Source organism: Papio anubis, chromosome 17 (genome assembly GCF_008728515.1).
Source record: "Papio anubis isolate 15944 chromosome 17, Panubis1.0, whole genome shotgun sequence".
Lineage (NCBI taxonomy): Eukaryota > Metazoa > Chordata > Mammalia > Primates > Cercopithecidae > Papio > Papio anubis.
The window spans coordinates 52,473,303-52,498,245 of record NC_044992.1 but is presented as its reverse complement, the minus strand read 5'-3'; the positions used below and the strand labels follow the sequence as shown (position 1 = coordinate 52,498,245).

General features: G+C 43.7%; 2 protein-coding genes across 2 annotated transcripts in view; both read right to left on the bottom strand.

Annotated features, from left to right (window-relative positions):
• Positions 1-24,943, bottom strand: part of LOC101000700 (leucine-rich repeat-containing protein 37A3-like) — a 52,654-nt gene that overhangs the window by 5,006 nt on the left and 22,705 nt on the right. The window contains 5 exon segments of the mRNA XM_021928345.2: positions 19,979-20,073; positions 22,910-23,014; positions 23,605-24,753; positions 24,755-24,870; positions 24,873-24,941. Of these exon segments, the coding sequence (XP_021784037.2) occupies positions 20,020-20,073; positions 22,910-23,014; positions 23,605-24,753; positions 24,755-24,870; positions 24,873-24,941 (1,493 nt within the window). The 3' untranslated portion in view covers positions 19,979-20,019.
• On the bottom strand, positions 12,545-14,285 carry LOC103878884 (spidroin-2-like). The gene is made up of 2 exons (XM_009190882.4): positions 13,709-14,285; positions 12,545-13,518 (listed from the first exon to the last, which is right to left on the bottom strand). Exons 1-2 carry the CDS (start codon positions 14,283-14,285, stop codon positions 13,013-13,015), a joined length of 1,083 nt encoding a protein of 360 aa, XP_009189146.2. The 3' UTR covers positions 12,545-13,012.

The window sequence follows — 24,943 nt, the reverse complement described above, 5'->3', positions numbered from 1 at the left end:
GCTCTGTCACCCAGGCTGGAGTGCCGTGGTGCAATCTCAGCTCACTGCAACCTCTGCCTTCTGGGCTCAAGTGATCCTCCTGCCTCAGCTTCTCAAGTAGCTGAACTACAGGCACATGCCAACACGCCTGGCTAATTTTTGTATTTTTTGTAATGAAAGGGTCTTGATATGTTGCCCAGGCTGGTCTTGAACTCCTGGACTCAAGTGATCCTCCTACCTTAGCCTCCCAAAGTGCTGGGATTGCAGGCATCAGCTACCACACCTGGTTGTCTCTAACCACTTTTAAGTACAATTCAGTAGTGTTAAGAACATTCATATTGTTGTACAACAAATCTCCAGAACTTTTTCATCTTCCCAAATTGAAACTCTGGACCTATTAAACACTAACTCCCCATTCTCTCCTCCCAGCCCATGGTAACCACCCTTCTACTTTCTGTTTCTATGAATCTGACCACTCTGAGTACCTCACGTGAGTGGAATCACACAGTATTTCTCCTTTGGTGACTGGCTTATTTCTCTTGGCATAACGCCCTCAAGGGTTCTCCATGTTGTAACGCATCAGAATTTCCTTCCTTTCAAGGCTGAAGAATATATCGTCGTATGGATCAATCACATTTGCGTTCTCCATTCATCAGTTAATGCACATGTAGGTTGTTTGCACCTTTTGATCATTGAGAATAATGCTGCTGTATACATATGTGCATGTGTTTCTGTATGACCATTTGTTTGCAATTCTTCTGACTATATATGTATGAAGAGAATTACTGGGTCATGTAGTAGCTCTAAGTTTAACTTTTTGAGTAACTGCCAAAGCATTTTCCATAGTGCTACATGGTTTTACATTCTCGCTAACAATATATAATGGTTCCAGTTTCCCCAAATCCTCCCCAACACTTTTTATTTTTTTTTAACAAATACAGCCATGCTGGTGAATGAGAAGTGACATCTCATTGTAGTTTGGGTTTTAATTTTACAATATTTTAATTTTTAAAATCAAAAGAATATACTTGGCCTGAGGTGGTGGCTCACGCCTGTAATCCCAGCATTTTGGGGGACCAAGTTCAAGACCAGCCTGCCCAACATGGTGAAACCCCATCTCTACTAAAAATATGAAAATTAGCCAGGTATGGTGACAGGTGCCTGTAATCCCAGCTACTCAGGAGGCTGAAACAGGAGAATCACTTGACCCGGGAGGTGGAGGTTGCCATGAGTTGGAATCGAGCCATTGAACTCCATCCTCAGAGGAGATGCTGTCTAAAAAAAAAAAATATATGTGTGTATGTGTGTATATATATATATATATAAAAAATACATACACACTATTTTCTTGTATAATAAAATTATTTTACAAAAGAAGTCCATTAGTAACACACACTTGCACGCAAAGCACAAGACACATCTAAGGGCCAGGAGTGGTGGCTCACGCCTATAATCCTAGCACATTGGGAGGCCGAGGCAGTCAGGTCACTTGGGGTCAGTAGTTCGGGACCAGTCTGGTCAACGTAGTGAAACCCCGTCTCTACTAAAAATACAAAAATTAGCCAGGCGTGCTGGTGGGCGCTTGTAATCCCAGCTGCTCGGGAGGGTGAGGCAGGAGAATCACTTGAGCTTGGGAGGTGGAGGTTGCAGTGAGTAGAGATTGCACCACTGCACTCCAGCCTGGGCGACAGAGTGAGACTCTTATCGTGAAAAAAAAAAAAGGGGGGGCATTCCCATTGGCCACGGTCCTCATCTTGCCATCTTTGTTGACTTTCCTTACTTACCTGGTCCGTGGAGGCATATACACATATTCACATTTGCCACCCTTGGTGCTCAACCAAAGTATATTGAATACATTTATTTGACAATTAGTGCTTGTATTTTTTCATTTCACATATGTGTTCTGTTTTCCTAACTAGATTGAAGTAAGCCGCCGTGCACGGTGGCTCACGCCTGTAATCCCAGCACTTTGGGAGGCAGAGGCAGGCGAATCACCTGAGGTCAGGAGTTCGAGACCAGCCTGGCCAACATGGTGAAACCCTGTCTCTACTAAAAATACAAAAAAATTAGCCAGGCGTGGTGGTGCACGTCTGTAATCTCAGCTACTCAGGAGGCTGAGGCACAAGAATCACTTGACCACAGGAGGTGGAGATTGCAGTGAGCCAAGATCATGCCACTGAACTCCAGTCTAGGCAATAGACTGGGACTCCATCTCAAAAAAAAAAAAAATTCCTTGGCAGTTTAATATTAGATAAATTCCTTGGCAGTTTAATACTAGAAATGCAACTTGGCAACGTGAGCTAAGCTTTTAAGTGAGAGTCATAATGTAAAAGAGAAAACTTTGTATTTTTGAAAAGGAAATTCAGGGCCGGGTGCGGTGGCTCACGCCTGTAATCCCAGCACTTTGGGAGGCTGAGGTGGGCGGGTCACTTGAGGTCAGGAGTTCGAGACCAGCCTGGCCAACATGGCAAAACCCCATCTCTACTAAAACTACAAGAATTCGCCAGGCATGCTGGTGGGAGCCTGTAATCCCAGCTACTCAGGAGGCTGAGGCATGAGAATTGCTTGAACTCAGGAGGTGAAGGTGGCAGTGAGCCGAGATTGCGCCACTGCACTCCAGCCTGGGTGACAGAGCAAGACTCAGTCTCAAAAGTATAAAATAAAATGAAAATAAAATAAATGATTGAATGAATTAAATGGATAAGCAGAGGAATCTCTGAACTAAATCTTGAAGAATATCAAGTATAGTCAGTTCATGGAACTTACTGTATAACGACATTTGGATGCAAGACAATTTTCGGAAACTGCAAAGAGTTGCTTTTGAAGTAACCGAAAACAAATAGTCTAAGTAGCTGAATGCCCCTCTCCCCACTCTTGTAAGTGAGAAAAAAATTTGCCATCTTGTGCAGTGTTTTGTTTTCCCTATTTCCCCCGTCTTGAGCAGGACTGGCACTAGGCATAAAATACCAAATTCTTCTCATTAGCTGCACCTACTTGTATTTTTTGAGAACTAATTGCTTAACTCATTGGATCACAAAGTTTTGTGTTTACATTATGACTCTCAGGTAAAAGCTTAGCTCACGTTGCCAAGTTGCATTTCTAGTATTAAACTGCCAAGGAATTTATCTAATATTAAACTGCCAAGGAATTTTTTTTTTTTTTTGAGATGGAGTCCCAGTCTATTGCCTAGACTGGAGTGAAGTGGTGCGATCTCGGCTCACTGCAACCTTTGCCCCCAGGGTTCAAGCAATTCTCATGCCTCAGCCTCCCGAGTAGCTGGGATTACAGGCACCCGCCACCGTGCCCGGCTAATTTTTGTATTTTTAGTAGAGATGGGGTTTCGCTATGTTGGCCAGGCTGGTCCAAACTCCTGACCTCAAGTGATCCACCCGCCTCTGTCTCCCAAACTATTGGGATTACAAGTGTGAGCCACTGCACCCGACCATGTTAATTTAAGAATGAACTCTTGATTATTTTTTATTTTGGAAGATCTGCAAAAGTAGACGGGAAGCTCCTTAAAGAGACAAACTGTCTTCTTCCCTTTTGTGATGTGTTGTCAAATGACTGGGTGACTTTTTTAGATTGGGAGGTGTGAAGAACCTCTTAGGAGGAAACAATAAGCTGATGTGAATGACAAAAAAGAGCCAGGCCTAGAGAGAGTAGGAGAAAAGAATATGCCAGGTGGAAGGAAGAGCAACTGCTCATTCAGGTGGAATAACCTCGGCAAGTTGAAGGAACAGGAAGAATATGAGTGTGGCAGAAGCAGAGTGGGAGAGAGAATGGTGGGAAGTCAGGTCTGAGAGGCTGTAGCTAGATCAGGCAGTGTTTTGTAAGCCAGTACTCACATCCACAGATATATGTGGATTTTATATCAAATGCCATTAAAATAAAGTCATTTAAATACATAGTCGATGACATGCTTTTCATTTGTGTTTCTTTGGTGCTTAGAGACTTCAGGTTTGCTTTTACTCAGAGTTCTTGAAGTCACTATACTTGTATTAGTCATTCTGTTTTCAGATATGATAAGTGATTGTTACTACAGTACATACATTGTCTAGAGAACTTTACTTTTGATATCTAAATTGAAAAGGTCTTTTCCTTGTTAATTTTCAATAGACTGGCATCCGAATATTCTAGCCCTGGCAGACAGACCTCTTAGCTGCTTTGTTGATGAGAACACTCCAGTTAGTGGAACAAACGGTGCAACATGTGGACAGTCTTCAGATCCCAGGCTGGCAGAGAGGAGAGTCAGGTCACAACGACATAGACATTACATGAGCAGGACAAGTTTACATATTCTTCCATACCTACCAGAAGGCTATGGTATGACAACCGGCAAAGGAAAAATAAAACATGGTTTACTGATTTCAGCTTGCTGAGGAAATAATAACTTTGAAAAAAGTTATTAATCTGGGCTTAGGGATTCTGCATGAAAATAAATATAAAACCTCCCAACTTTGAAAAGTCTTTGAAGTGGTAGATAACTACCCAGCCAACAGTTTGACCTTGTGCTAGTCATTTACCCTCAGCATTTGTATTCTTTTATCATGAAGTGAGATGACTAGTTTATAACAAAGGTAGTGTGAGAAGCATATGTATGAGATGAAGTGAGACTATTTTGTAAATAGGCACTGTCTAGAAAGGTAAGGTGGTATTGTCACTGATAACAGTAATCTGAAGTACAACTTACGATGTAATTTTTTAGACATATATTTAGAAATAATTTCAAAGGCATATTTCTGCTGATGCTCATATATTTGTACTGTCTATAATTTTGGATTATGTGAGTGGACTGTTGTAAATGATTGAGTCACTTCTATGTTTGTATAAAATGATTACAATCTTATATAAATTCCCAGATTATAGAGTTTCATGTGGAAGATAACATGAGTCTTCTACTAATAGAATACAGAAGTTTCTAAATTAATACCAACTTGTGACTACTTGTATGTACTGTGAACTTGACTTCCTCTCCTTGCTTGCCAAAAGCTCACCAAGGTTACCTACATCCTTGTCCTCTTAACAGACTGTAGATAAACCACTTTAGATTGATGTTGACACCTAATGACCAACATCGGGAATTGCCACATGTAAGTTTTATTTTACTGAAGAATACTTTTAAAAACTCTTCTGCAAATGCATGATTCTAATTTTATTTTATTTTATTTTATTTTATTTTATTTTTATTTTTTTTTTTTGAGATGGAGTCTCGCTCTGTCGCCCAGGCTGGAGTGCAGTGGCCAGATCTCAGCTCACTGCAAGCTCCGCCTCCCGGGTTCACGCCATTCTCCTGCCTCAGCCTCCCGAGTAGCTGGAACTACAGGCGCCCGCCACCTCGCCCGGCTAGTTTTTTGTATTTTTTTAGTAGAGACGGAGTTTCACCGGGTTAGCCAGGATGGTCTCGATCTCCTGACCTCATGATCCGCCCGTCTCGGCCTCCCAAAGTGCTGGGATTACAGGCTTGAGCCACCGCGCCCGGCCTCTAATTTTATTTTTAAATGTATTTTAACTCTTTAATTTGAAAAAATTTGTCCATTAACTGTTTGTCCATTAACTGTGCTGTGACTCAAAGGTTAACTTTTAGCACTATCATTAAATTATAGGCTTGAGACACAGAGAGACCTAGGTTCATATCCTGGCTTTGCCATGTAACACTGAGCACATTATTTAACCTCTTTGAGCCTCAGTTTTATCCTCTATAGGGGAAAATAATAGCATCAACCATCTACGTTTGTTGCAAGAAATCAGTGATATTTAATCTCGTGAAATGCTGGCACGTTGTCTGGCACAGTGAATTTTAACTGTGATTATCAATGTTCAGACCTGAGAAGAAATTGTCTCCTGCCATTTCTCGTGGAGATTATAAGGCAAGCTCTTTAGAGTGGGAGTGGTTATACTTTTATAATATTTCTGTGATTTGAATTTAAAAAATTATACAACCAAAACATAAAAATAAAGTGGATACCAAGGCTGAAATTATTATAGCTGTCCTCTATAATAATATGATTTTATGTTTATCATTTTTAAAAGTTTAAAGTTTAAATTTATTGACTTTATAGGTTTATAAACAAATTAGATTTATACTAATAAATATTAGTAATAGTTTTATTTTATGTATCAAAGTTTCTCATTAGATTTTATTTAAAGAAAAGTGGTTCTGTCGTTTTTTATAAAAGACAAAACAAAACAAAACCCACCATAAAGAAACCCTTGTATAGATTGTTCTCTTCACCCTGGCCTTTCCTCTGCCTTCCAAGGGCTTTGAGTTCATTTTGTCCTTGACTGTTTTCTCCCCAGTGTGCACGCTTGCTCTTTAGTCGTCTTCTTTCTAACTTGGCTATTTTTCCGTCTCTATCTGTTTATGACATAGAATGTCTCCCCAGTATCTTATCTGCTTTGCCTCTCTTTGAGCTCACATGCAACCTTGAGAATTCACCTTTGTCTAGCAAAGAGAAAACATAGGTTTTGATGTAAAATTAGGCATAAGAAGCATTATCAATCTCCAAACTCTGAAAGTTTCTGGAAGTTCCTCCTCAAATCTTCCAAATGTTGACCAGCCTCTTTCTCAGAGCCCTTTATACATCATTTAAAATCTTTTAATTATTAGTATTGTGACAATCTTGATTTGTTTTCCATTGCAACATATTCAGTATTTGAGCCACATGATAAGTTGAGTTTGCCTTTAGATAGCTGGCCCATAGCCCTCATCATTTATAAAATTGTTTCCAAGAGACAGAACAAATGATGTGTAAAGCCCTTTCTGATAACAAATAAAATAGATTTGTAATTTGGATATTTTTCCCTATTAGTGTATCATCTTAAGGTATACAACTGTCTTTGATCTGGACATTCTGAATATTTTTGTTATCAGTGTTTCTTAATTTTACAGAACAGAGGACAACGCAACAAGACCAGCTATATTTCTTACAAACGCAGACTGGTGTGAGCACATGGCATGATCCAAGAGTGCTCAGGTAAGAACGCATTTTAAGCACTCTAGACCATCAAAGAGCCGTCTCACCTAGGATTTCTTTGATTTTTAAGAAATTTTTACCTTTTAAAAATAGTTTATGTAAAAGTTTGACTCTTCTGATAGTTATTTCGGTTTTGACATTTAGTAAAAAGTCCTACCTACTTCTCTGCAATCTCACCTCAGTTCTCCCCTCCCTCACCAGTCCCTAGCCACCCTCTCCTGCTTCTCCTTAAAAAAAAGTGGAATAAAAACATGGGTCTTTTAGGAGTTTGAAACTTGTCCTAGGGTACCAAGTAGGGTGGCTGTCACCTGTGTTCCCAACACTTTGGGAGGCTGAGGCAGGAGGATCACTTGAGCGCAGGAGTTTGAGACCAGTCTGAGCAACATAGAGAGACCCCGTCTCTACCAAGCATTAAAACTCAGCCGTTTGTGGTGGAGCACATCTGTGGTCCCAGTTGCTTTGGAGGCTGAGGCAAGAGGATTGCTTGAGCCAGGGAGGTTGAAGCTACAGTGAGCCTTGGTCGCACTACTACACTCCAGCCTAGGAGACAAAGCAAGACCCCATTTCAAAAAATGAGAGAGGAAATTCGTGTAGTCCCAGCTGCTCGCGAGGCTAAGGTGGGAGGCAGAGGTTTCAGTGAGTCAAGGTCACACCAGGGCACTCTATCCTGGGCAACAGAGTGAGATTCCATCTCAAAAGAAAGAGAAGAAAAAAGGCCGGGCGCGGTGGCTCACGCCTGTAATCCCAGCACTTTGGGAGGCCGAGATGGGCGGATCACGTGGTCAGGAGATCGAGACCATCCTGGCTAACATGGTGAAATCCCATCTCTACTAAAACTACAAAAAATTAGTCGGGCATGGTGGTGGGCGCCTGTAGTCCCCACTGCTCGGGAGGCTGAGACCGGAGAATGGCGTGAACCTGGGAGGCGGAGCTTGCAGTGAGCTGAGATTGCATCACTGCACTCCAACCTGAGTGACAGAGCAAGACTCCGTCTAAAAAAAAAAAAAAAGGAAAAAAAAAAAGGCTAAAAAAGGAAAATTGACCTGGGGAAAAACAGAAAGCATACCCTTTAAAAAAGGATCATAGGTTGATATTCTTAATTATGGTTCAGCTTTAAAAAATCTTTTAAAAAAATTAACCTCCTAAATGTATTCAATGTCCTTTTATGTGTTCCTTAGTAAAATTTGATTTTAATGTAGAAAACAACCTAATTAATTCATTAATTAATCTTTTTGAGACGGAATCTTTTTCTGTTGCCCAGGCTGGAGTGCAGTGGTGCAATGTCGGCTGACTGCAACCTCCGCCTCCCTAGTTCAGGCGATTCTCCTGTCTCAGCCCCGAGTAGCTAGGATTATAGGTGCTTGCCACCACCATACGCAGCTGATTTTTGTATTTTTAGTAGAGGTGGGGTTTCGCCATGTTGTCGAGTCTGGTCTTGAATGCCTGACCTCAGGGGATTCGCCTGCCTTGACCTACCAAAGTGCTGGGATTATGAGCCACTGTGCCTGGCCCTAATTTAAATATCCAAACTTGTATATTTCAGCTGCAGACATTGCATTTACTAACCAAAATGTCAATTACTTTTAACTTCAAAAAGATGAAATGACACACAAATGAATTTAGTTACTTCCCATAATTTTTGGAATATTCTTTTCTTCCTTCCTCCCTCCCTCCCCTTTTGTTTGAGACAGGATCTGGCTCTGCTGTCCAGGCTGGAGAGCAGTAGTGCAGTCCTGGCTCACTACAACCTCTGCCTCCTGGGCTTAAGCCATCCTCCCACTTCAGCCTCCTGAGTAACTGGAACGACAGGCATGCGCCACTGTACCCCAATAATTTTTGTATTTTTAGTAGATATGGGGTTACACGGTGTTGCCCAGGCTAGTCTGGAATTCCTGAGCTCAAACAGTCTGCCCACCTCAGCCTCCCAAAGTGCTGGGATTAAAAGCATGAGCCATCGTGCTTGGTCCTATTTTGAGTTTTTTTTTAATGAATAGATGCAAGGTACCAAGTAGTCCAGTTGAAACTGGAAAAAAGCTTGAATTCTAAATTAAATTTGAAATCAACTCTGTACGTTTCACATACAAAGGATTTGCTGGATGTGGACATTTTATGTTAAGCACAGCAGCCCCCCTCCTCCAAAACAAAACAAACCCCCCAAAACAATCCACAGAGGGTTGTTTTTTCAGGACTTTATTGTGTATTTGAATCAAATAGAGATGTGCCTCGCTTGTCGTGGGTTACTTTGATATTCTGTATAAGTAAAAGTATGATAATGAAAATGTCTTACTTTGTGTTATAGAGCTCAGAATCCTTTGAGGGTGGTAACCAAGGGAATGTACTATTACTCATTACTTTATCAAGGTTGCCATTTCTATGTCTTGACAATATAAGCTGTTACTTTTTTAAAAGTAGTAGGGGCCAGGCACGGTGGCTCACACCTGTAATCCCAGCACTTTGGGAGGCTGAGGCGGGAGGATCACTTGAGGTCAGGAGTTCGAGACCAGCCTGGCCAACATGGTGAAAACCCATTTCTACTAAAAATACAAAATTAGCCAGGCGTGGTGGCCTGTGCCTGTAAGCTGAGCTACTCGGGAGGCTAAGCCAGAAGAATCGCTTGAACCTGGAAGGCGGAGGTTGTGGTAAGCTGAGATCACACCTTTGAACTCCAGCCTGGGCAACAGAGCAAGGCTCCATCTCTAAATAAATAAATGATAGATAGATAGATAGTAGTGGGGAGGAAATTTTACATTTTTTTTAAAGCTTACTAAAAAAAATCCAAGGGCCTAACTTCAAAATCAGTTTTACTATATAAATTATAAAAAAGAATTTTTTTGATTCTGTTTATCCAAATGTTCCTTTTGTATGGAGGATCTTTTATGAAAGTATACTATAAATAGATTCTAATAGAATATTACTATTCAAGGATATTTATAAAATCTCAAAGTCAGACTCTTTAAAACAAACTTTATTTAAAGATATCCAGGATACCTAGATTTATCCAAGAAATCCCATTCGTCGTGTTTTGCATTTCTCTTTAAAACAATGATTAATGCCTTGTTATTTGTTATGTTGCATACTGAGTGACTGTAGTCTTGAAATACAGATCTGTATTACTTTGTATAGACTGTGTAACATTCCGTTTTTCTTTAACCAGCTCCCAATGAGACATAAAGATTATTTCTAGTTTTTTGCTTTTAATCAGTGCTTTAGCGCTCTCCCAGGTATGACTGAAGATTTATAAAATTCTAAGTAAAATGACATGAAATGAAATTCTACATTTTATCAGTAGGATTGTTCATTTACTGATTTAATTATCATTATTTTTTTAGCTTTAAGTTCAGGGGTGCATGTGCAGGTTTGTTATAGGTAAACTTGTGTCATGGGGGTTTGTTGTACAGATGATTTTGTCACCCAGATACTAAGCCTAGCCTAGTACCCATTAGTTATTTTTGCTGATCCTCTCCCTCCTCCCACCCTCCACCCTCCTATAGGCCACAGTATCTGTTGTTCCTCTCTATGTGTCCGTGTGTTCTCATCATTTAGCTCCCACTTATAAGAACATGCAGTATTTGGTTTTCTGTTCCTGCTTTAGTTTGCTAAGGATAATGGCCTCCAGCTCCTGTTTTTCATTTCTAAACTATTAAAAAATCTACTTGGGGCCTGCACAGTGGCTTATGCCTGTAATCCCAGCCTTTTGGGAGGCCGAATTGGATGGATCACTTGAATCCAGAAGTTTAAGATCAGCCTGGGCAACATGGCCAAACTACATCTCTACAAAAAGTTTAAAAACTAGCCAGGTGGCGTGGTGCATGCCTGTAGTCCCAGCTACTCAAGAGGCTGAGTTGGGAGGATCATCTGAGCCTGGGAAGGTTGAGGCTGCAGTAAGCCGTAATCACACCACTGCATTCCAGCCTGGGCAACAGAGTAAGACTCTGTCTCAAACAAACAAACAAACAAACAAACAAATATATATATTTGTTCATTCCTAATAATCTGTCTTTGATAGTTCATCTTTGTGATTGTACTTTTTTATTTTTGAAAACATTACATATCATAACTGTTCTCTTTTTGGTTTCTAACAGTCTTTGGGGACCTAATTCTGGGAGTTTATTGTTGACTGTGCTGCTGGCTATCTGTTGAGTCTGTTGTGGACTCTGTCACTCTGTCATGGTGGCTTTTCTTCTGAAGGGTTTGGTGATCTTAGATGCTGAATTTATTGTTTGAACTGAATTAGTTGGAAGTTCTGTATACATACAGTGGGAATTTAGTATGTTTTCCTGGAATCACTTCATTCCCTCTTTGAGTTCTCAGCTTGGGGAGGAAGCTTCAGGTTTCCTATCCCAGCCTTGCTGCTGGCCTGCCCCTCTGCTTACCTCTCACTCAGGTACCAGCTTCACTCAGTCCCCCACTTCACTCAATCTCCCCAAATCTCCCCCTCCGCTTTTTTTTTTTTGACAGAGTCTCGCTCTGTGACCCAGGCTGGAGTGCAGTGGCATGATCTCAGCTCACTGTAATCTCCGCCTCCTGCGTTCAAGTGATGCTTGTACCTCAGCCTCCCGAGTAGCTGAGATTACAGACGTGCACCACCACGCCCGGCTAATTTTTTTGTATTTTTAATAGAGATGGGTTTCACCATGTTGGCCAGGCTGGTCTCGAACTCCTGACCTCAGGTGATCCGCCTGCCTCCCAAAGTGCTGGGATTACAGGCCTGAGCCATCACGCCTGGCCACCCTCTTCAAACAAAATATGGGCATTTCCATTGGCCTAGGTCTTCACCTTGCCTACTTTATTGACTTACATTACTTACCTGGTCCCTGGAGACATAGACACATTTGTCACTCTTAGAGCTCAACCAAATTGTATTGAATGCATTTATTTGGCAATTTGTGCCTGTATTTTAATCTTCATCTCACATATGTGTTCTATTTTCCTAACTAGGTTAAAATAAGTCATCTGATGTACAGAATCCTGTTAAGTATTTTTCTTTCTTTCTTTTTTAAAAATTTTGAGACAGGGTCTTGCTCTGTCACTGAGGCTGGAGTGCAGCGGTGCAATCACAGCTCAGTGCAACATCCACCTCCCAGGCTCAAGGGATCCTCCCACCTCAGCCTCTTGCCTAGCTGGAACCACAGGTGCGCACCACCATGCCCGGCTAATTTTTCAATTTTTTTCTAGAGACAAGGTCCTGCTATGTTGCCCAGGCTGGTCTCGAACTCCTGATCTCAATCTATTGTCTGGCCTTGGTCTCTCAACGGGCTGGGATTGCAGGTGTGAGCTATTGCGCCCGGTCAACTATTTTTCTTTAAATTACTTTTTGGTTGAGGCTGGGCACGGTGGCTCACGCCTGTAAACCCAGCACTTTGGGAGGCCGAGATGGGCCTCCCCATAATGAGGTCAGATCGAGACCATCCTGGCTAACACGGTGAAACCCTGTCTCTACTAAAAATACAAAAAATTAGCCGGGCATGGTGGCGGGCACCTGTAGTCCCAGGTACTCGGGAGGCTGAGGCAGGAGAATGGCGTGAACCCGGGAGGCGCAGCTTGCAGTGAGCCGAGATCGCGCCACTGAACTCCAGCCTGGGCGACAGACTGAGACTCGGTCTCAAAGAAAAAAAAATTACTTTTGGTTGTCACTTATCTCCATAAATATTAATATATGTTTATAAAACCTTTCTCTTATCTGAAGAGCTGACCTCAGCCACTCAGGGTTGAGTCCCTGTGATAAGGTTTCAGAGTGCCTGAAATGTCATCATGATTCGTCCCCTGGGCTAAGCTGAAAGCTAGTGACATGTCAGGTCAATAAATTAAGGTTATTTCCCGATAATACAAACATGTAACACCGTGAAGTAGGTTTTAGACAAGATTCCCTCTTTTCCACGGCAAACGAGGTCCTAGCTAAGGCATTGGGAAGGTGGCGGGAGATTGGAAGTGCAGTAGTTGCGTTCTGGAGTTTACTGAGGCTTTCCCAGTGGGGATTCCACGCAACAGGTCTTAGGACGCCCTTCCCTCAGGGCGTGGCTCCTGGCACAGATCCACAGCGGTTGTCATCGGAGTCAATTTCAGGACTCCAGCTCCAAGCTTTGGAGTTCCCTAAATTCTGGGGGCTTGTCTGCTTGTCTCCCCCAACTAATTTCCCTCCGTCGCTGGCGCTGCCCGGTGCCTTCGGTCGCTCGGGCGGCCCCTCTCCGCGACTTTTTTTTTCTTTCTCTCTCTGGCTCTTTCAGCATCAGTTTCCCGATGGGGCGAGAGGGCAATGATACCTGGGGGCTCCCCTGCCTTCCTCTCCCAGCCGCAGAAGGGGAGATGCGGGGAGGAGGTCTGGCCGGCTTTGGGCTCCAGACGGAGGCTGTGGTCTCCGAAGGCCTTTGACAAGGGGCATTTCGCGAACTGCATGCCCCTCTCAGCAGCGCCACCGGCGCCCGGAGTCCAGCCGCGCCGCGCTGCGCGGAGTGCGGGCGCTCCGGGCTCCCGCCCGGGACTCCACACTCCCGCGCTCCCCGCAGCGGCGCCGCGTAGCGTCGCTGCGTCCCAGGCTCTCCCGCGGTGCAGCTCACGTGACCCCGCTCTGGTAGAGGGAAGAAACATGATAGCGGCAGAAGGCGATCCGGCGTGGGGCCGCAGCAATTCTGATTGAGCCTTCTCCCTCCAGCCGCTTCCGCCGGCCGGGCCCCTCCCGCCCGGCACCGCGGGCCTCCCCACCCGCCCCAGCGCTGCCCACCGCCCCCACTGCGCCCGCCCCTTCCCCTCCGCTTTACCTTCTCCCGCCTGCCTAGGCTCCAATCGGAGGGGCAGGTGGACAGGCCGCCCAAGCAGCCCGCGGCTCCCGCTGCGGAGCCCTGCCACCGCCGCCACGGCCCACGTCTGGACCCATCGAGGGTCTTCGCTCGCGGCACCGCGGTAGCCTCCGGGGCAGATGGGCCGCAGGCCAGGCTGAGATGGACCCCAAGACGCGGCTGAGCTCGCCCAACAGGGGCAGCAGTAGCCGGAGGAAGCCGCCGCCGCCGGTCCCCCGCCCCCACGACTCTCCCATCCCTCCGCGGCAGCACCAGCGCCCCCGGGCGGCGGCCGGGGAGGGACGGAGGGCGAGGAGGCGGGGGCGGCCACCTGGCCGGGACCATCGTGGCCCTGAGGGCCGTCAGCAAGGTGGTGCACAATGACCACGACAGCGAGAAGGAGGAAGAGGACGGCCACACCGAGGAGACCCACGAGTCTGAGGACAATGAGGAGGATGAGATGGAGGAAGACGATGATGACTCCGATTACTCGGAGGAGCTGGAAGACGACGACGACGACGACGCCAGTTACTATATGGAAAGCAGCTTCAGGAGCCATAGTACCCACAGCAGCACTCCAGGTACCCACTCAGCGCAGTTGCCGCAGACTCCTTCCCCACCTCCTCTGCCCTCCCCCCTTGCTCAGTCCTGTACTGTGCATCCTGCTCCGGTCTCCCCCCAACCCCGCCGACCCCCCAAACAGAGGGGAAATGGAGGGCACATCAAGTGGCAAAAAAACTGGATTTGCAAGAGGAAAGAGGTGCATTGTTCAAAATGGAGATTGAATTGTTGCAGTTTGAGGCCGCACTCGCTCGATCTCTCTCACACCCCCTCAACTCCCTCTTTTCCTCTTCAAAATGTGTGCAGTGCAGTGTCTCCGCGGGCAGGATTGAAAGTTTGGCAAACGCATATCCATTGCTTTCATTTTTCTCCCCTTGTTTTGGTGTGGTTTTCTGGAATGAAAGAAGCCTCTTGTTTTGCAAACCTCTTTGCATTTCTAATGAGGTTTCTTTCGAATTTTTATTATATATCTGTTCCTTAAAAGGGAATTAAGGATTTGGACCAATCGTGGCACACAAATACACACAAAAACATGCCTGTTTTCACACTCCTAACTGTGGTTTTTAAATTGTGTTAAGGAAACGGATCATTTGGGTTAGTAGGGGAACCTTACCTGGTCTTTTTTTTTTTTTTTTTTTTTTTTTTTTTTTTGAGACGGAGTCTCGCGCTGTGTCACCCAGACTGGAGTGCAGTGGCATGATCTCGGCTCACTGCAAGCTCCGCCTCCCAGGTTCACGCCATTCTCCTGCCTCAGCCTCTGAGTAGCTGGGACTACAGGCGCCCGCCACCACGCCCGGCTAGTTTTTTGTATTTTTAGTAGAGACGGAGTTTCACCATGTTAGCCAGGATGGTCTCGATCTCCTGACCTTGTGATCCACCCGCCTCGGCCTCCCAAAGTGCTGGGATTACAGGCTTGAGCCACCGCGCCCGGCACCTGGTCTTGTGTGTTTGTTTTTATTCTTCGAGTGCTAATGGGCACGTGCAACAGTTGCTGGTAAATGGCTGATTAAAAAAGCAAAGCAGAAAGCCAAACGAGACCCAACCAAATTTGGTAATTCATCCGATTCAAAATTGTTTTTGACTGTTAAATCAAAAATAAAAGTATAAGACCGCAGGAACGCGTGTCATAACTCATTTGATCGCTTTGCCTTGCTTGGGAAATGCGGTTTCGTGTCACCTGTTGTAGAAGATGTGTAGTTGATCATCTAGACATAATTGCCGAAGATAAACTTTTGGACCAACTTCTGAGTCACACAGCGTCAGTATCAGATTTCTTACACAGCGACTTTTTCTTTTCACTCTATTTCTGAGGAAAAAGCCCTCCCGAAATCCATAATGAATCTCTCCATGGCAATCCCTCTTCTGTTTTCACGTGGAAAAGTTTCTGTGGGCTGGTAATGAGATGCATTTTGTTAAACAACCCCCCCCCGCCCCCACCAAAGGCTGCTTTGTATTAAATACTTAGTTGCAATTTACTAAATTGTGAAATTAACCAAAGCAACAACCGGCAAGACTTTTCCTTTATAATTTTGCAAATCTAGATTAATTAAATTAGAATCTGGTTTTAAAATCATTTCAAAAATAAGGTTTATGAGGAAATACTTGTGAGCAAAAAGGACCCTTTTTTCCTTGAAGTGAGGTATGTCACCTCTTTCTCAGATCGTCTAGGGTAGAAGAAGTGGTTAAATTGAAAAGTTTCCATTTTTCTATAAATGCTTAAATACTTATTGGAGAAGTAGGGTAGTATTATATTAAGCCAAATGTAAACCCACGTAGGCTGTCCTAACATAAGCTGTAAAAAGGTAATTTCTGTTGCCCGATGGTCAGAATCGTTGCCAGACTTGTCCTGGGAGGCTGGCTGAAGAATGAAGGGAATGAATCAAGTATCAGGTGTTTATGTCTTATATGTAGAAAGGACTACATGTAAATTCTTGCCAACTTAATTGTAGTACTTTTTTTTTTTTTTTTTTTTAGAGGAATCCTTGCTCTGTCACCTAGACTGGAGTGCAGTGGCACAATCTTGGCGCACTGCAACCTCCACCTCCCGGGCTCAAGTGGTTCTCCTGACTCACCCTCCCGAGCAGCTAGGATTACAGGCACCCACCAGCACGCCTGACTAATTTTTGTATTTTTAGTAGAGATGGGGTTTTACTATGTTGGCCAGGCTGGTCTCAAACTCCTGACCTCAAGTGATCTGCCTGCCTCAGCCTCCCTCCCAGAGTGCTGGGATTACAGGCGTGAGCCACTATACCTGGCCCTTAGATGTGTCTTTGTGCTTTGCATGCAAGTGTGTGTTAGTAATGGACTTCTTTTGTAAAATAATTTTATTAATTATACAAGAAAATAATTTAGTGTATATTTATTTATTTATTTATTTATTTTTGGACAGCGTCTCCTCTCAGGCTGGAGTTTGGTGGCGTGATTCCAACTCACCTCCTGGGTCAAATGATTCTCCTGCTTCAGCCTCCAGAGTAACTGGGATTACAGGTGCGTGCCACCATACGCAGCTAATTTTTGTATTTTTAGTAGAGACGGGGTTTCACCATGTTGGCCAGGCTGGTCTTGAACTTCTAAACTCAGGTGATCCACCCACCTTGGCCCCCCAAAATGCTGGGGTTAGAGGCGTGAGCCACCACCTCAGGCCAAGTATATTCTTTTGATATTAAAAATTAAAGTATTATAAAATTGAAAACCCAAACCACAATGAGATGCCACTTCACATTCACTAGCATGGCTGTAATTATTTTTAAAAAATAAAAATAAAAAGTATTGGGGAGGATTTGGGGAAACTGGAACCATTATATATTGTTAGCGAGAATGTAAAACCATGTAGCACTATGGAAGATACTTTGGCAGTTACTCAAAAAGTTAAACTTAGAGCTACTATATGACCTAGTAATTCTATTCATACATATATAGTCAAAAGAATTGCAAACAAATGGTCATGCAGAAACACATGCACATATGTATACAGCAGCATTATTCTCAATGACCAAAAGGTGCAAACAACCTACATGTGCATTAACTGATGAATGGGTAATGCAAATGTGATTGATCCGTATAACAGATGTATTCTTCAGCCTTGAAAGGAAGGAAATTCTGATGCGTTACAACATGGAGAACCCTTGAGGGAGTTATGCTAAGCGAAATAAGCCAGTCACCAAAGGAGAAATACTGTGTGATTCCACTCACATGAGGTACTCAGACTGGTCAGATTCATAGAGACAGAAAGTAGAAGGGTGGTTACTGTAGGCTGGGAGAAGGAGAGAATGGGGTTAGTGTTTAATAGGTCCAGAGTTTCAATTTGGGAAGATGAAAAAGTTCTGGAGATTTGTTTTACAACAATGTGAATGTTCTTTTTTTTTTTTTTTTTTTTTGAGATGGAGTCTCGCTCTGTCGCCCCGGCTGAAGTGCAGTGGCCAGATCTCAGCTCACTGCAAGCTCCGCCTCCCGGGTTTAGGCCATTCTCCTGCCTCAGCCTCCCGAGTAGCTGGGACTACAGGCGCCCGCCACCTCGCCCGGCTAGTTTTTTGTATTTTTTTAGTAGAGACGGGGTTTCACCGTGTTAGCCAGGATGGTCTCGCTCTCCTGACCTCGTGATCCGCCCGTCTCGGCCTCCCAAAGTGCTGGGATTACAGGCTTGAGCCACTGCGCCCGGCCGTGAATGTTCTTAACACTACTGAATTGTACACCTAAAAGTGGTTACAGACAACCAGGTGTGGTAGCGGACGCCTGCAATCCCAGCACTTTGGGAGGCTGAAATGGGAGGATCACTGGAGTCCAGGAGTTCAAGACCAGCCTGGGCAACATAGCGAAATCCTGTCTCAACAAACAATGCAAAAATTAGCTAGGTGTGGTGGTATGTGCCTGTGGTCCCATTTACTTGTGAGACTGAGATGGGAGGATCACTTGAGCCCAGGGAGGTTGAGGCTGTAGTCAGCCATGATCACACCACTGCACTCCAGCTGGGACGACAGAGTGAGTGATTAGACAGTGATTAGAGTGTAAATTTTATGTTATGCCTACTTTACCACAATTTTAAAAAATTGTTTGAAAGAAGCCACACACAAAAGTCTTATTTAGTGAAATTGTGTGTTGTATGATTTCATTTATATGAAATGTCCCAAATGGGCAAATTACAGGAAGTCAGTAAATACTTGCCAGGAAATGGGAGAGGAAATGGGGAGTAGGGCCAGTGATTCTCGGGTGATGAAAATGTTCTGGAATTAAATAGTGGTGATGGTTGTACAACCTTGTGAATACTATACTAAAACCCACTAAATTCTGCACTTATTTAAAAGGGTGAATTTATGGTATACAAATTAATTATATCAATAAAAATTAATAAAAAGGTATGGTATGAGGAATTGGGAAAACATTATATGTATATATATGCCTTAAGTCTTTAATCAGTTCCCTTTGTCCTTTCTGCAACAAAGTTATACCCAACCGATACTATTTTATCATAAGGTGTGCAGTCCAGAACTATCTGTATATCTTTATCTCTCTCCGTATATGTATATCTCTGTATCTATATCTCTCCAGAAAAATCTGCAAAATAGCTTGGTGAATTTTCTTTTTGATTTTAACACTTAACATTTTTTTGGCCAGTCGTGGTGACTCACACCTGTAATCCCAGCACTTTGGGAGGCCAAGGTGGGTGGATCACTTTAACCCAGGAATTCAAGACCAGCCTGGGCAACATATCAAGACCCCTTCTTTACAAAAAATACAAAAATGAGCCAGGCGCACGTGCCTGTAGTTCAGCTACTTGAGAAGCTGAGGCAGGAGGATCATTTAGGCCCAGAAGGCAGAGTTTGCAGCGAGCGGATATGGTACCACTGCACTCCAACCTGGGTGACAGAGCCAAACTTTGTTTCAAAAAAAATCTAGCCTCCCAGTGGCTTATTCCTGTAATCCCAACACTTTGGGAGGCCTTTAAGGCAGGAGAATGCCTTGAGCCGAGGAGTTTGAGGCTGCAGTGAGCTGTGATTCTGCCATTGTCCTCCAGCTTGGGAGACAGAAACAGACCTTGTCACAAAAATAGATTAATTAAGTAAATTTCTTTTATTTTCTTTCTTCTTCTTTTTTTTTAAAGACAGGGTCTCACTCTTTCACCCTGTCACCCAGGTTGGGGTGCAACAGCTCAATCTCAGCTCACTGCAACCTCCACCTCCCAAGTTCAAGCGATACTCCCAACTCAGCCTACCAAGTAGCTAGGACTACAGGTGCACACCACCATGCCTGACTAATGTTTTTTGTTTGTGTATTTTTTGTAGAGATGATGGTTTTGTCATGTTGCCCTTTTTTTTTTTTTTTTTTTGTAGAGATGGGAGTTTTGTCATGTTGCCCTAACTCCTGGGCTCCAGCGATCCACCCACCTCAGCCTCCCAACGTGCTGGGATTATAGGTGTGAGCCATTGCACCCGGCCAATTTTTTCCTTTTACTGTATCTGTGGTTCCACAACTTCCTTTTTTCCCCTATTCTCTATGGACCTTCTACTTCATTTGGACTCTGCTTAGATTGGCCTAGTTTTCTCTTTAATCAAATCTTCAGGAAGCAATTTATTACATTAAAAATGATCTAACAAGCTTTATTTTTATCATTGTTAAAAATCCTTGTTTTGAGTAACACAACCACAAAGTAAAGAATGTTATCATTGATTTAATCAGTAAAAAACAATACTTAACAATAAAATTTTTCAAACATGGCTCCAGGCCATCCAGACGACTTAGCTTGGGCTCAAGTTATCTTCCTTTGATGCCCTTCTCTTCTTCGAATGAATCTGTTTTGGAAGAAAACACAATTAAGATTATCCATCACAACAACCACTATCTCCAAATCTGTATTCATTCCTTTTATTCATTATAAGTCTCATCTACCTGATGAGATAACTTTTTTGAAGACAGGAATTGTATGCTGTTCAACAGAGCTTTGATTCTTCCACAGTTCAGTCATCCTTGCTATCTTGCGGGGGACTGGTTCTAGGATACCGCCCCCACACCATACCAGAATCTGTGGATGCTCAATCCCTTGTATATAATGATGCAGTATTTGCATATAACTAACACACATCCCCCCAAATCCTTTATTCACTTACTTAGAGATAGGATCACCCTCTGTCGCTCAGGCTGGAGTGCAGTATCACAATCAAGCTCACTGCAGCCTCAACCTCCTGGGCTCCAGTGATCTGCCCACCTCAGCCTCTTGAGTAGCTGGGACTACAGGTGCATACCACCACACCTGGCCAATTTTTTATTTTTATTTTTATTTTTAGTAAAGACAAGGTCTCACTATGCTGCCCAGGTTGGGCTCCCAAAGTGTTGGGATTACAAGTGTGAATCGCCGTGCCTGGTCCCATGTACTTTAAGTCATCACTAATAAAATGTATCGATATTGTACAATGGTGAGAGTTGTTATACTTTCTATTTGTATTTTCGTTTCTTTTTTCAAGTATTCAGCCTCACCCAGCTGAATCTGAAGATGTGGACCTGCTGATGAAGAGGGCTGATTGTATCTAACTTAGGGTCTTGCGTGTAGCTGGCACTTAATACATTCTATTGACTGTTTTAGCTAACATTCAACGGACAATTCCTCATAAAAAAAAACTCTTAAAAGTAGGAGAAAAAAAAAGGAAACCCGAGTCCTTCCTCTAAAGTGGCTGGAAAACCAGCCTGGGGCAACATTAAAAACAATTTTTTTAAAAAATTAGCTGCCTGCCTGTAGTCCCAGCAACTCTGGAAGCTGAGGCAGGAGGATCCCTTAAGCCCAGGAGTTTGAGGTTACAGTTAGCTAGATCACACCATTGCTCTCCAGCCTGGGTGACAACAAGGCCCTGAGAAAGAAAAAAAAAAGAAAGGAAAGGAAAACGGAAAGGAAAGAATATAAGTATTGAAAAGGAAGAGACAAAACTATCATTATTTGCATATGAAATGATAAATGTTAGACAGCCAAAGAAGCCTAAGAGAATCAACTAAGATTTTAGTGGAAGTAATATGAGAATTCAGTACGGTGGCTAGAAACAAAATCAAGAGAGCAGCACACAAATCTCAAATATTTTCAGATGTACCACCAATTAGAAAATGGAAGAAAGATCCCATTTACAATGGCAATGCAAATGTATGAAGTATTTAGGAACAGAAATACAAAGATCTTTTATCTAACAAAAGATGTGTAAGATCTACATGACGGAAACCCTAAAACTCTTTTGAAAGACATTAACAAGAAATGAACACATGACATGAGATAGCTCATTCCTAGAATGTTGTACAGATATCAATTCTCAAATTAATCTACAAATTTAAAGTAATCCTATTAAAATCCCAAGATAGTTTTTGGTGGTGGCTGTTTTTGAGACAGGGTCTCGCTCTGTTGCCCAGGCTAGAGTGCAGTGGTATGACCAGAGCTCACTGCATCCTCGACCTTCCGGACTCAAGCAATCCTCCCACTTCAGCCTCTCATATGGTGTCCAAGAAATGGTGACAAATCTCACAAAGGGATTAGGCTCAGGAGGGCCGGAATAGTCAGGGAAGGTTTCAAGCATGAAGATGAACTTGAGTTGGCTTTGGAGAGATTCATGGGACTCCCACAGGCAGAGTGAAATAAGGCCATTTTAGATGGACAGATGCACAGACAAAAGCAGAAATGCGGATGGTGTGACTGGGGTATGGTGAGGGGCTGCTCTGGCTGGAATGGAGGGCTGCCACAATAATGGAAATGGTAAATGAGGCAAATAAGGTTGGACTGGTAGCATAGCGTCAACGGTGCCAGCTTATTAAATCACTTCCAAAATGCTAGCACTGGCCTGTTGGGAAAAGTAATACATCATGTAATCGAACAAAAGGCAAACAGAGGCAAGCTCCAGGAATGGGCACTGTGAACAGGACTCGCCCCAGAGTAGCCAGATGTAGGCTTTAGATATGTTGATGCAGGTTGAGCATCTCTGATCCGAGGGGGAATGTCTCACATGGTCTCCAAGAAATGGTGACACATCTCACAGAGGGCCTAGGCTCAGGAGGGCTGGAGTATGAGACATTCCCCCTCCCCTGAGAACTTAAAAATGTGGCCAACAATTTTTTTAAAAGATGGCTACCCTGTAGCGCTTTAACTGGACCTATTTAGACAACGCCTTACACACTGGAGAAGGATGATACTGTGTGAACCTAATAAGTCTACAAGACAATACTTCTCTCTTTTGGCTGTCTCCTTCCTCTCCAGGGTGATGACAACTCCGTGAGGTGGAGATTATACGTCTCTCATCATTTCAGCAACAAGGAAATAAATGAGTGGCAGAGTAAGGGTGACTTGGTGAGTACATCTAGTTGTTGACATCATTTTGGGAGGGAGAAATTTTGCTATTATATCAACTTAACTTCTTAAAATAATCTAGCGGGATTCACTTGTTTTCAATTCACAGAGCTCTCCTGGAAGTGAGGATCCTTTAAAAACCCTAGAATATACACTACAGTAAAAGAACAAAGCATATCTCAACCTTAAACGACTGAAGAAGAATGTCAAGTAGCAGCAGGTGGGAAAGCGGCTTTGGTTTTGCGTTTGTGGGCTCTGAATCCACACAAAGACAGGACTGCATTCTGAAAACCTGAATTAATTTTTGTCCTTACCTCAATGAGGCAGAAAATTGTAATCAAAATAATCAGTGTTACAGTCACACATATTGCCAAGATGAGTTTGTTGTTATAGCCATATCCTGGAACTTCTTTTGTGAGCTGAAAAAAAAAGGAAAGATTAATTAAAAAAAAAAAACCAGAATGAAAACTAACTTTTCAAAACCCCAGTATTCCAGGTGAGTAGCTTACAGGTTCTTATTTATTTTTGTCTCAACAAAATAAAGACAAGATCTCACTGTCACCCAGGTTAGAGTACACTGTTGTGATCACAGTTTACTACAGACTTGACCTCCCTAGGCTGAGGTGATCCTCCGACCTTAGCCTCCCAAGTAGCTGGGACAGGCATGTATCACCATACCCAGCTAATTTTTGTATTTTTTATGGCAACAGGGTTTCATTATGTTGGCCAAGCTGGTCTGAAACTCCTGACCTCAAGTGATCCACCCACCTTGGCCTCCCAAAGTGCTGGGATTACAGATGTGAGCTACCACCCCCGGCCTACAGTTCATCTTGTGCACTAATCTATTTCACTCTCCAAATAAGTCAAGTGGGAGATCACTGTCATGGCCAAAGTTACATGACCAAGACAAGCTATGGCCTGGGCGTCCCGGGTTCTCCTGTGTGGGCACTTTCCTGGCATATGCTAGATGATGGGAAATCTGGGTCTCATGTTTCTGTGTGGTCCTTACCTCACTCAACTTCTGCTCTTTCTGTTCACTCTGGGCTTCCATGCTCTCATTAATATAGTTCTCAGTTTTCCAGTGTTCCGTATCCCATTCTGCCTTGGACGCCTTTACTTCCTGCTGCTCACTGAGAAGCTTCATCAGGAGGCCTGTCCTGGAGATGAGCTTGGCACAGGTCAGTTGCACATGGGTGTCAGAGCAGTCCGTCTTCAAGGTCCGGATAACATGAGAAATGAACCTTCTCACATCCTCGCTGGGGATGAGGGACCGTAGCTGCTCGGTTAGCTGAATTTCAAACTGATCACCTGGGGATGAGAGCAACGGGTAATTGAAGCTTTTGGGCTCGGGGGACAGGTCAGTGCCCACGTTGTTGTATTCCCATTTTGTCTCAGTTTGTTTACCAGTTGGCCCTAAGTTGAACGCAGTCCCAGCGGAATCTGCCTCAGGAGGAGGATTGTAGGTTGTGTTTTCAGAGATGGTACCTTCTGGCATAGTAGTGTTTTCCATAGAAACGTTTTCTTCAAAGGCATTTCTTGCAGCTGTGTCTTTTACATTAGTGTTTTCTGTAAAACGTTCTGAAGGAGCAAATCCTTCCAGAAAAGGGTTTTGTTGAAGACTCAGGTCTCCTAAGGATGAAAAAGCCCCTTGTGAATTTATGAGGCTCTTCGCTGCAGAGAACAGCGGCCTGTTTGCGAGCATCAGTCTATCGAGATAACCTTCCTTTCTCAACTTCCTAATCATTTTGGCCTTGGGTGTTCTGTGGGCCACACGGGAGCCAGTTTTATGAAAGCGGTATTTTTTTCTGGAAGGTTTACCAGCCTTCATTGTTTTAACTCTAGCCTTTGCATTTTCTAAAATGAAAATGGCGTGGGTTAAGTCTTTCGATCTGTCTCTGACCTCAGGTAGGGCTTTTGCAGGGGTGGAGGCAGAAGGCTCACCCATGGAGAAGGGTTTCAGCACAGAAGACACTGCTGCGTTACGCTCTTGGGTGAACGAAGGCTTGGTGTAGACGGTGTTTCCCACTAACTTCTCGGGCCCCTGCTCTGTGTGAGGCTGTTCCAGCTCCCTTGAGACCGGGCTCCCGAGCCTTTTTTCTTGGGCAGCGCTCTCCACAAATGCCTGCGCACCCTCTTCCCTCCTGGTGCTCTGCTTTCCACACCTCTTTGGGGTGCCTTTTCTGGATGCTCCTTGGGCCGGTGGGGACTCTGTTCACTCTCTGCAGGTTGTTGCCTACACTTTGAATCTTTGCCAGGCTGTTTTCCTGGTTGGGCCAGTTTCTAATTTCTTTTCTTCAAATAACTGGCGTTTAAATTTGTTACCCTAGAGGCTGGACTGTATAAACGGC